The sequence below is a fragment of the Chamaea fasciata genome, unplaced genomic scaffold, assembly GCF_029207755.1.
Source record: "Chamaea fasciata isolate MVZ Bird 193981 ecotype frontalis unplaced genomic scaffold, bChaFas1.0.hap1 SCAF_26, whole genome shotgun sequence".
NCBI lineage: Eukaryota > Metazoa > Chordata > Aves > Passeriformes > Sylviidae > Chamaea > Chamaea fasciata.
In genome coordinates this window covers 235,237-246,756 of record NW_027094111.1, presented here as the reverse complement: position 1 = coordinate 246,756, position 11,520 = coordinate 235,237, and the positions used below count along the sequence as shown (strand labels likewise).

Below are 11,520 nucleotides of genomic sequence, written 5' to 3'. Positions count from 1 at the left end.
TGGGTTAGTGGTGGCCTTGGCAGTGCTGGGGTAATAGTTAAACTTGATGATCTTGAGGGCTTTTCCATGAACACTTCCATGGTTTATGGGATACTGAAGCTGTTTTGCACTGCCCAGCATGGCTGCTGCTGGCTCCCAGCATGGGAGGGTCTGAGGCGCTGGCAGCTCGGCGGTGGTGGCCGGACGCTCCCTGTACCAGGCTGCTGTGACAGGAGGGAGATGCTGCTGACAGCCCGAGCCAACTGCTGCGTGAGCAGGAGCATCAGGAGCCAGCCGGGAAAAATGCTGAGGCTGCAGGTAACCTACTGCTTGCGGGGTGGTGAGGGGTGAGGAGCAGATGGGGGATCCTGTGCTGCTCCAAAACCTGGAGCTCTGTGCCCACCCAGCCGTGCTTGGCCCCTCCTGCCCCTGCTTGACATGCAGGAGTCGTCTGTGGGACAAATGTCCTCCTGGCACAGCGCTTCGCGTCTTCTGATGGGATATTTTTATATTAAATACTTGGCAGCATCTCTAGCCCATCTTTCCAGCTGGATCATTGCCTGATGCACACCCACAGCCCTGTCCCTCTAATATCCAGAGCTTTTTTGGGGAGCAGAAAGGGGAGAACAGAGGCAACCTCACCCTCTGCTCTCCCCCCACCTTGCTTGCTCTGTGTTGCCTTTACTGGTGCGAAGGAAGAGAATGTGTTTTCCCCTCCAGGCTGATATGTTCAGCCAGAGCAAACACAGAGCTCATGGCCTCAGGTGGAGCTGTAGAGTCATCATGGAATTGTTTGGGTTGGAAGAGACCTTAAAGCTCATCTTGTTCCACCTCCTGCCATGGGCAGGCACACCTTCCACTAGATGAGGTTGCTCCAAGCTCCATCCAACCTGGCCTTGGACACCTCCAGCCACAGCTTCTCTGGGCAGCCCCAGGGCTGGCTGGTGACCAGCAGCACCTTGGCAGCTCTGTGGGGTGTGACAATGCCAAAGGAGCAGGTGACGCAGCTGGACCGGGGTGACAGAGGCTCAAACAGCACCTCTGACCCCAGGGCAGTGAGGGGCCACATTCCCTTGGATTGCATGAAATTAAGCCCCTGAATTGTGCCTCTGAAATGACACAAGTAAAAATACAGAAGCAGAAACTTTGAGGTGGCCAGAGCCACCCAGACCCCACAGCCGCAGCACAGAGCCATGTTAGCAAAACACCCTAAAAATAGCCCCGGGAAGGAGACAAGGACAAGGAGCAGTGACCAGGGACGTTTGAAGCTGGCTGTGTCCTCCCTCCCTGCAGAGGCTGGTGCTGTGCTGCTGGTGGCCGTTCCAGCCGTGGGCTGTGTGGCCGGTACTGCAGTGCCAAGGAGCACTGACGTTCCCTCCGCTGGCAGGAGCTCAGCCTGGAGCCAGAGGAGGCTGTTGCCAGGCAAATCCTGAGTTGTTTGTGCAGAGACTCCTGTTTGCTGGACTTTGCTGTGTTGGACTGTCAGGCAGCACCAGACTGGTACCAGTGCTGTGTCTGGGACAAGCCATGCTACTGGGAGTGGGGTTTTCCCCTTCTTTTCACCTTTTAAAATTCTTTTTCTTCATTCTTTCGCTTCTTTTCACCTTTTTTTTTTTCTCCTGTCCCTTTGGAGAAACACCAAGCCCAGTAAATGACTCAGAGAATCCCAGGCCATTTTGGTTGGAAGGGATCTTAAAGCTCATCTGATTCTGCCCCCTCCATGGGCAGGGACACCTTCCACTCTCCCAGGTTGCTCCAAGCCTGGTCCAGCCTGGCCTTGGACACTTCCAGGGATCCAGGGGCAGTTACAGCTTCTCTGGGTGAACTCTGCCAGGGCTCACCACCCTAACAGGGAAGAAATCCTTCCCAATATCCTGTCTATCCCTCTCTTCTTCCCCCTTGTCCTGGCACTGCAGGCCCTTGTCCCAGGTCTCTCTCTTGGAGCCCTTTTAGGCACTGGAATGGGCTCTAAGGTCTCCCTGGAGCCTTCTCTTCTCCAGGCTCAACACCCCTCTGAACTGCTCTTCCCATCCTTTTCCAGTGCAGAGGGTCTGCAGCCCTCTTTGGAGCATTTTGCTCCAAAGCCTGTTCCTCTGGGCTCACTCCAGCAGCTCCACATCCTTCTGATGTTGGGGGCCCGGAGCTGTCCCCGCACGACAGGCGGGGCCTCACCTGAGCGGAGCAGAGGTGGTTTCCCTCAGCTTTCTTTCCCCTTTAGTCCCAGGACACATTTCCAGTACTCCCGGTGTTCAGGGGTCGGGAAAGCGCGGCTGCCTCTGGGTAGACCTGATGACTGCGCGTTGGCCACGCCTCCCTACTGCCATTGGCGTGGTTGGTGCTGGGTGGTCACGCCCGCGAGCTGCCGTTGGTCGAGGCGGGCCGGGGGCGTGTCCCGCGCCGCGCTATGTAAGCGTGGCGGGCGCGGGGTCGCGGCGGAGCGCGGGGTGGCCGCGGGCGGCCGGGGCCGTCCCCAGCCCCGGGCGATGCTGGCCGCCGGCTCGCCGCGCCGCCCCGCGGGGCCCGAGGAGCGCCGGGGCTGCGGGGCCCGGCGGGGCGGCCAGGTAAGGGCTCCCGGGCTGTACCGCCCCATCCCCGGGCGCACGCGAGGTGCAGCCCGCCCGTCGCTCGGAGAGGCGCTGGGGGTGTGCCCCCGATCCCGGCCGGCTGCAGGGAGGGGAGAAGCCGGGACATGTCTATAAACTGGCCCGGGTGCAGGAACAGCCCTTTGGCTCATCCACTTTACAGCGAGGCTGAAATCAGGGGTGTTGAGGAGCAGGCTGGGCGCCGGGAGCTCCCGCAGGCTCCTGGGCATGGGGCGGCCCTGTCCAGGCGGGGGGCGCTTGGGGCGTCTGGAAGGGGCCACCTTTGGGTCTCCCAGCCTTCTAGGAGCTGGGATGTGTTTGGGAGGCGGGCAGAGCTTTCAGGTATGGCCGGGCACAAGGGGAAGGTGAGGCAGGGGTGTGATGGGATGTGCCTGTCGGGGTAGGTGAGGGGCTGCCAGGGGGTTGGGGAGCTTCAGGGGCTCTGTCCTGTAGTTTGGCTCATCCTGCTGTTCTCAGGATGGGTATAGGATCTCTGATGTCCCTGTTAACCAAAAAATCTGGTGTTGCCCAGACTTTACGCGTTTGGAGTCCAGTGTGGAAAACTGGGGTCCTGGGGCGTCCTAGGAGCTTTGCAGGATCTGCTTGACCTTCCCAAGCAACTAGACTGGTTTGCAACATCAGTTCACCAACATTCTGAGTATCCTGGAAAGCTGAGAATTGCCTCTATTTGCAAGACTCATTTTCCTCCCTCAAAAAAAAAAAAATTGCTTTTCTTTCTCTTGCTCCTGAATTCCCTTTCCACTAGGTTTCCCCAGGGACAGTGGGATTGCCCTGCAGCTTCGGGTTTTGCTCTGGAGGAGTTGTCACAGCGGGATGGTTACTCCAGGGGAGGGCTGGAAGCTGGAAGTGATGGGTCAGTGGGTGGGACAGACTCCAGGCAGCAGAGAACAGCAGGGAACTCAGTCTCGCACCTGTCCTGACACGAGCCAAAGCCTGAAGTCAGTGCTCTGGAGCAGACTGGGGTGAAACTGGTGGTGGCCCTGATGCTGCTATTGTCCCTCAAGAACGCATTTTGGCAGGAACACAGGAGGGGAAAATCCATTCTGCTGGGTGGCTCTGATTGTGTTTATTTAACCTCACTTTATCAGGGATGGTTTCCCCAGCCCTGACTAAGCACTGGCACCAGTGGGAAGTCTGCACCAGGGAAGGTTGAGGTTGGATATTAGGGGAAAATTCTTCACTGAAAGGGTCGTCCAGCCCTGGCACAGGCTGCCCAGGAAAGTTGTGGAGTCCAAAACCCTGAAGGAATTGAAAAGACATGGATGTGGCACTTGGGGGCATGGGTTGGTGGTAGCTTTGACAGTCCTGGGGTAACAGCTGGAATTGATATAATCTCAGAAGGCTTTTCCAGCCTGAACTATTCCATAATTCTGATTCCCCATCAGTGGAAGCAGAAGGGGATACCTTATCCAGTGATGGCACAGCAAGGATTAAGCACAGCATTCCAAGGATTCCCTAACAGCAAAACACGAGGAGCCTCTTGCAGGAATGATTAAATTCACCTTCCAAGGTCATGCTGAGTTGTCACTGTAAAGCAATGGCTGTGCTGGGAACCCTGGTTCCTGCCGGGGTTTTGGATTCCAGGCAGCTAAAAATCCTGCTGTCTGTCCCATGGATTTGCCTTGCCTGGGTCTGTTGCTGTCGCCCGCCAGGGAGTCTCTTGCACCATCAGACAGTTCTTTCTCCTCAAACCCTGAGTCAGCACGGAACCAAGGAGCCAACTCAGCGGCAGGAGCCTGAGCCTGCTGTCACCCTAGTGCCTCCATGGTGACTCAAGGCAGGAGCATCCCATGGGGGCCGTCGGATGAGGGCATTCCGGGTTTGCCCTGGCTCTGGTCCGGTGCCCTGTCCCACTGCCCATCGCATGGGGAGCGTGTGGCTGCACTGACAGCTGCTCTGGTCACTTTGTGCCATCCCACACCCCTTTCCTGCTCAGGAGAGGGTGCCAGGCTGCCCCTTCCGCTTCCACAGGGATTTGAATTATACCATTATGTCCCCTCTATGAGTCTGTGGAAGCAGCTCGTCTAGTTCACCCAGTAACTAAATGCCACTTCCAGACCTGAGGAAGCGTGGGGCAGAAAGGACCTGAATCCCGTGCTTGGAGCAGGGGGAATCCCTGCAAGTGAGGGCTCATTTCTGGATTAACTGTGTTAATGAATTTGGAGGAGGGTGGGGGGAAATGGTGATGTTAGTGGCATTTTGTGCTCAGGGAGGGGTTAGCGGGACCCCTGGAGGCCGTGTCTTTGCTGGTGATTGTAACCACAGTGCCGTAGCTGTGCTGCTCCTGATCCCCGCTGCCGTCCCGCGGGATCCCCGCATCCCGTTTCTCCCTGTTTTCCCATGGAGGTGGTAAACGGCTCGGGAGCGGTGTCACCGCTCCTGACCCGTGGGGCCGCAGCTCCGGTGTCCCGCTGTGTCACACGCGTCCGGGAGCGGAGCAACATCCCAGCCCGGTTTCATCAGGCGCTGCCAGCCTGACGCGGAGGGTGTGTGGGAGATGGCCCCGTGGCCCGTGCCGGGTGTCTGCCTGAGTCACCCCTTCCGCTGACGCTGACGGGGATATTCCGTGGCTCCGGTGACTCCCGGCTGCGCCTTCCTTCCTAGGAAAGAGGAATCAAGGCTCCCCGGGAGCTGGCGAGGGGCCCCAGCGCCTTCATTCCCCTGGGAGAGGTAAAGCAATGGGGATTGGCTTGGGTGGGGGTCTCCTCCCTGCTGGGGGTCTCCTTCACGCTCCACTGCTGCGGATGGGGGGACAGGAAGGATTCCCGACCCCCCGGTGCCTAGTGGGGGTGGGAAGCTGAGGAAGGAGGAAGGGGTGGGGGGAGGTCACCCAGCCCAAGCGGATCCTTGTGGCATTGTGGGGGAGTCGTTCTGGATATTGGGGGAATAGCTGTGTTTCACCCCGGTGTTTGCCTGCCCTGCCTGGGGCTCAGTTTCCCCACTCACCCAGACACATCTCTGTTTCCCCTGCGATGCAAAGACCCACACCCTTGCTCTGCCCGCCCCCCAACCTTCTGCCCTGAAATCCCCAGGGCACCTGAGCCCTCCCTATCTCAGCACCCACGTTCACTCTTCCAGATGTTCCTCCCCAGGCAGAGATAGCGCCGTGGTTTCGTCACTGCGCTGGGGGGCTGGCCCCCATCTCCTCCCCTGCGCTCCAGGGCCCAAACAAACAACCCAACCCCTAGGCTGAGCTGGCCGGGCTGTGTGGGATCTATCATGGAAACCCCCAAACACCTTCAGCCCCCCAGGGCTGGGAGCAGGGAGATGGGCAGCAGGGGCCACCGGCGGTGTCCGTTCCGGCGGGGCACTTCCAATGGGGTGAGGATCCTGTGTTGGTGCTCTTGGGTGCCTGGGTCCTGCTTGTTGTTGCGGGGGGCTCTATTTAGGTTAGGGGGATGTTGGGAAGAGTGGGGGCCTACAGCTCACAGCCCTTCACTTCCCCCTCTCCTCATTCTTCAGATCCCGCAGGAAGGTGGGGAGAGCAGCCTGCACCAGCTCCTCGGGGCCTTCGTCTCGGCAGGCAGGGTGGATCACGTCGCCATGGTCATGGGGCTGCACCCCCAGTACCTCAGCAGCTTCTGGAAGACCCAGTACCTCCTGCTGCGCATGGACGGGCCCCTGCCCTACCACAAGCGCCATTACATCGCCATCATGGTGAGCAGTGGGGCCCTGGGGGTGTGGGGACACAGGGTGCTCTGTGGCGTCCCAGCACTATTGCTCGGGAGGCATTTGGGACCCCAAAGATGGGCCCCTCTCTAATCTGACATCCCAAAAGCTTGGAAGCCCCTTTGGGGTTGGTGCCCCCCTAAGGTAGCCCAACACCCTCCCTCCAGGACCCCTGGGGACTGGCATTGATAGTGAGGGGGGAAATGCCCCCTGTCTGGAGCTCGTATCCGCAGGGAAAATCCTCCAGGAGCCGTGTGGATCAAGTGGGCTCCCTGCCTTGGCTGCTTCAAGGGCTTCAAGCAGGGTGGGGGTCCCCCAGCCACTGCTGGAGGCTGACTGCTGCCTCTCCCTGCAGGCAGCAGCCCGGCACCGGTGCTCCTACCTGGTGGGGCTGCACATGGGGGAATTCCTGCAAGTGGGGGGCAACCCTGTGTGGCTGCAGGGGCTGCACTGTGCCCCCCAAAAACTCCGGAACCTCAATGAGATCAACAAGCTGCTGGCGCACCGGCCCTGGCTCATCACCAAGGAGCACATCGAGGTACGAGCCGATGCTGCCGGCACAGATTTCCCCCAAAACACAGTTTGACCCCAGGGGCCACGTTCCTGCTTGCACAGCCCCCAGGGCTTAACCCTTCCAGGGCTGAGGGAATCAGTGGGATGGGAAGGGGTGACCTGCCCCCATGGGTGAGGCACTTCCCAGACACGCTCCTGTATCCCTGCCGTTGGCTTGCCCCAGCGCTGGGCTGTGGTGGGCATACAGCTGAAGGCTGGGGGTCTCTCCAAGGCCTGCTGTGCATTGCAGGCTCTGCTGAAGCCGGGGGAGGACAGCTGGTCGCTGGCAGAGCTGGTGCAGGCACTGGTGCTCCTCACCCACTACCACTCGCTCGCCTCCTTTGTCTTCGGCTGCGGCATCAAACCCGAGGAGGACCAGGATGTGGAGAACAGCTGCTGGGCCCCCTCTCCCCACAGCGACAGCAGCCCTGCCTCTGATGACACCATGGGGGGCTCTGGGGTAAGGGGGGCTTTGCCTCGCAGGGGTGTGAGTGTACCCTGGGGTGCTGGATGCTTTATGGGGCTTTCCCTGGGAATCACAGATCGGCTTGGATTGGAAGGCCCTTAAAGCCCATCTTGTTCCACCCCCTGCCATGGGCAGGGACACCTTCCACTCTCCCACGTTGTTCCAAGCCCTGTCCAGCCTGGCCTTTAACACTTCCAGGGATGGGGAAGCCACAGCTTCTCTGAGCAAACTCTGCCAGGGCCTCCCCACCCTCCCAGAGAAGAATTCCTTCCCAATATCCCATCTATCCCTCCCTTCTGGCAGCGGGGAGCCATTCCCCTTTGTCCTGGCACTTCAGGCCCTTGTCCCAAGTCCCTGTCCAGCTCTCCTGGAGCTCCTTTAGGGACAGGAAGGAGCTCTAAGGTCCCCTGGAATCTTCTCTTCTGCAGATGGAACACCCCATCTCTCCCGGTCTTGTCTCTGGAGTAGACGGGCCCAGCTCTTGGAGAATCTCTGTGGCCTTTATTGGGAACAGCTGCTGCTTTAGTACCTTCCAAGTCCTCCACAGGACTTCCCCCTCCTCCCAGGCCTGGGAATGGGTCATGGGAGCTGCTGGAATCTGGGCAGGACCAACCCAGAGGGAGATGCTCATTTGAGCAGCCCAGGGGCTCCCCTAAGTGCCAGCAGATCTGGGCTCAGGGGCCCCTCTGGTCAACCAGGGACAGGGTTGACCCTGCCCTGTGCTTCCCCAGGGCACAGATGCCATGCAGGAGCTGGAGGTGCTGATGGAGAGGATGAAACTGCTGCAGGAAAACCAGCTGGAGGAGGAGGGAGTGACACAGGAGGAGATGGCGACGCGTTTCGAGCTGGAGAAGACAGAGAGTTTGCTGGTCCCTTCCTCAGGTGAGGAGGTGCAGGGGGAAACTCTCTGGGGGCAGGAGGTCCCCAGGGGCCAGGGGAGCCCGAGGAAGGGGAAAGGAACCAGAATCTCTGAGGGAGAGCAGGATCAGCTCCCCAGTGCAGTGCTGACTCTGTCTGGGCTCATGGCCACTGCGTTGGTGCCTTGTAGATATTTTGGATCCCTCCCTGCAGTCCAACATCCGCTGCTTCCTGGAGGACCCTGAATTCGGATACAAGGACTTCACACGGAGGGGGGAGCAGGCGCCCCCCACTTTCCGTGCACAGGTGGGTGCTCAGCAGTGGCTCAGGCCTCGGGGGCTGCTTCCAGGACTGGGGACAGTGGGTGAAGGGCTGGAGCTGAGCAACCAAGTGCTGAGAACTGGGGGGAAGTGTCAACCTAGGGAGAGACCCCACCTTATGTCCCTGGCTGTGGAGGGTGTGGTGGTTTAAGGCCAGTTGGAGATGAAATATGACACAGCTGCCCCACTTTAATCCCCCCAATCCAGGGCGGAAAATACAAAAAACCAAAACCTTGTATGTTGAGATATGAACAGTTTAATAATTGAAAATCAAGTAAAATACAATGATAATGGTAAATAATGATAATAATGGCAATTAAAAGGGAGAAAACAAGTGATGCACAATGCAATTGTTCAGCACCTGCTGACTGAGGCCAGATCCCCCTTCCCATACCCAAACTGGCCCCTTCCAGGTAACTCCCCACTGTTTATATACTGGGCATGACATTCTCTGGTGTGGAATATCCCTGCGGTCAGCCCTGGTCACCTGTCCTGGCTATGCTCCCTCGCATTGGCAGAGTCTGAAACAAGAGGAATGAAGTCCTTGACTCAGGATAAACCCAACCTGGCAGAGAAACCAAACCATCAGTGTGTTACCAACACCCTTCTCATTCCACATCCAAAACACAGCACTGGAACAGCTACTACAGAGAAGAAATTAACTCTAGCCTGCCTGAAACCAGGACAGAGGGACCCCACTTTTCCCCACCAAACCCCTACCCTAGCATCCTTTCTCCATCAGGATTACACCTGGGAGGACCACGGCTACTCGCTGGTCAACCGCCTGTACCCAGACGTGGGGCAGCTCCTGGATGAGAAGTTCCAGGTGGTGTACAACCTCACCTATAACACCATAGCCATGCACTGTGGCGTGGACACCTCCATGCTGCGCCGGGCCATCTGGAACTACGTCCACTGCGTCTTCGGCATCCGGTACAGCCCCAAAACGTGCCTTGGAGCTTCTTCTCCGCCTTGGGAAGAGCCCAGGAGCAGGGCCAGTGACTTGGTCTTGGTTAGAGTGTAGCTGCTGCTGTTTCCCGAAGGCAAAGTGATGAACCTCAGGCTTGGCTGATGTTCAGAAAAACCCTAGGAAAGGAGAATTTAGTAAAAAAAATCACTGTAAGGGTGGTGAGGCTCTGGCAGAGTTTGCCCAAAGAAGTGGCGGAATCCTCATCCCTGGAGTGTCTAAGACCAGGTTGGGTGGGGCTTGGAGCACCCTGGGACAGTGGGAGGTGTCCCTGCCCATGGTAGGGGGTGGGACTGGATGGGCTTTAAGGTCCCTTCCAACACAAACCATTCCACAATTCCATGAAAGCACACGGCTTGTGGCTGGAATAACACATCCTCCTCTCTCCAGCTATGATGACTATGACTATGGGGAGGTGAACCAGCTCCTGGAGCGCAACTTAAAGATCTACATCAAGACAGTGGCTTGCTACCCGGAGAAGACCACCAAGCAGATCTACACACAGTTCTGGAGGCACTTCAAACACTCAGAGAAGGTACTGCCCCGTCCCTTCCCCTCCTGGCCGGGTGTTCGGGGGTGCTGGCCCTGTGCCCTGACTCTGCTCTCGCTGTAGGTGCACATCAACCTGCTCCTGCTGGAGGCACGGATGCAGGCAGCTCTGCTCTACGCCCTCAGGGCTGTCACCCGCTACATGACCTGAGCTGCCTCTGCCCTCCTCCTCCTGCCCTGGCTGTGTGCGAAAGGCCAGGGGCAGCTGGTACCCTGAAAATCTGTCTGGAGTATTGTCTCCCTGTTTAATGGGCTTAGAGCTGCGGAAGTAAAGTGGGAGCTTCCCTGCGCTTTCTCCCGGGAAAGGGGAGCCCCCACGAAGCTGTCAGTGCTGGGCAGACCCCCAAAGTGCTGCCCTTGGCTTGGCAGAGCTGTGAGTGCTCTACTGCTCCGTGCCTTTTTGGGGTTAGCAAAAACCCAAAGAAGCCAAACTGGGATGTCTGTGGGTGCAGTGCTGGTGTCACACTCCTGGGACACATCCTGGCACCAAGGCTGCCACTGAAGGGGACTGTCCCCCTGCCAGAGATGGCCACAGGATATCATGGGCTTCATCCCTGCTTTTTGGGTCCTGCCATGCCGGGAGACACAGCTGCTGCTCCCCACCTTTGTGCCTCATTCCCTGCAGTTTGGGATGTGAAGTGCCTTTAACCTAAGTGCCAGGGCAGGAGCAGGGAAGGGGTAGGAGTACCTGAGTGTGTTTCACACCTTTTTGCAGTGTTTTCCAGCCACTGGCACATCTCCTCTGCCTCAGCTGTAGGGGCTGAGGTGGGGAGCTGTGCTGGGTGTGAGGCTCCCTCAGCCCCTCTCCTGCTGTGAGGGTGGCAGGGTGGGATGGGGTGACCGTGGCTTTATCCGGATATGCCAGAGCATTCCCAGCAGCACAGGCCGCCATGGAGGTGCCTGTTGGGAAGCAGGATCCAGGGCCAGCAGCATTGCCACCCTTGGTTTGGCTGTTGAATCATAGCTCCAGTTAAGTTATTTCTATATTTTTTGGGGTGTATTAACTCCTGACTAGGCATGGAAATGCCTCTGTAATTTTGCTGTTTATCTTGTTTGAAAAAAATAAAATAGTTTTTTTTTTAAATTCTTTTTTCTTTTTCAGTTTCCCCTTGGTCAGCCCAGGGGCTAATCCTGTATGGCACGTACAGAGGGCAGGGGTGTTGCTGCTCTGGGAGTGCCTGGGAGCATCCCTGAGTTGTCCAAGGGGGGTGTGGGAGGTCTGAGTACTCCCCATTTGCCTGAGGGGGATGTGTTTGACTTCAGTAAACTCTCCTTGTGGTGACTGTTTCCAATCTTTCCAGGCTGTATTTGGACATGACACTCATCCCACTGCGGGTGTCCCATGGGATGCTCTGATCCACTGCTGGCATGGAGCTGAGCTGCCGTGCTGCTGGGGGGGCAAAGCAGCACTGTGGACACCCCAACCCCATGATGTGGAGCCCAGCACTTATCAGGGTGTGGGCAGGAGCCCCTGGAAATTGCTGATAAGATCCCTGAGGAGGGGCCAGCTCTGCATGGAAGGTGCTCCCCCGTGTCCCTGAGGAGCCAGATCCTGGC

General features: G+C 58.1%; 1 protein-coding gene across 3 annotated transcripts; it reads left to right on the top strand.

Moving 5' to 3' along the window:
* Positions 1–171: 171 nt before the first annotated feature.
* SESN2 (sestrin 2) lies at positions 172–11,047 on the top strand. Of its 3 annotated transcripts, none has more exons than XM_066204595.1 (10): positions 172–297; positions 5,187–5,252; positions 6,045–6,239; positions 6,607–6,789; positions 7,054–7,263; positions 8,001–8,151; positions 8,318–8,433; positions 9,190–9,380; positions 9,805–9,949; positions 10,028–11,047. In XM_066204595.1, exons 1-10 carry the CDS (start codon positions 220–222, stop codon positions 10,112–10,114), a joined length of 1,422 nt encoding a protein of 473 aa, XP_066060692.1. In that variant the 5' UTR covers positions 172–219; the 3' UTR covers positions 10,115–11,047. The 3 variants fall into 3 exon arrangements, with proteins under 3 accessions (XP_066060692.1, XP_066060691.1, XP_066060693.1); XM_066204594.1 differs by lacking the exon at positions 172–297 and adding an exon at positions 2,429–2,540; XM_066204596.1 differs by lacking the exons at positions 172–297; positions 5,187–5,252 and adding an exon at positions 5,656–5,903.
* The last annotated feature ends 473 nt before the right edge of the window (positions 11,048–11,520 follow it).

Bases quoted from the DNA above. Each gene is read 5' to 3' on its own strand.
- SESN2 (XM_066204595.1), top strand. From the start codon at position 220: ATGCTGCTGACAGCCCGAGCCAACTGCTGCGTGAGCAGGAGCATCAGG. The intron at 7,264-8,000 runs GTAAGGGGGGCT...GTGCTTCCCCAG, and splicing joins ACACCATGGGGGGCTCTGGG to GGCACAGATGCCATGCAGGA. The intron at 8,434-9,189 runs GTGGGTGCTCAG...TTTCTCCATCAG, and splicing joins CCCCCACTTTCCGTGCACAG to GATTACACCTGGGAGGACCA.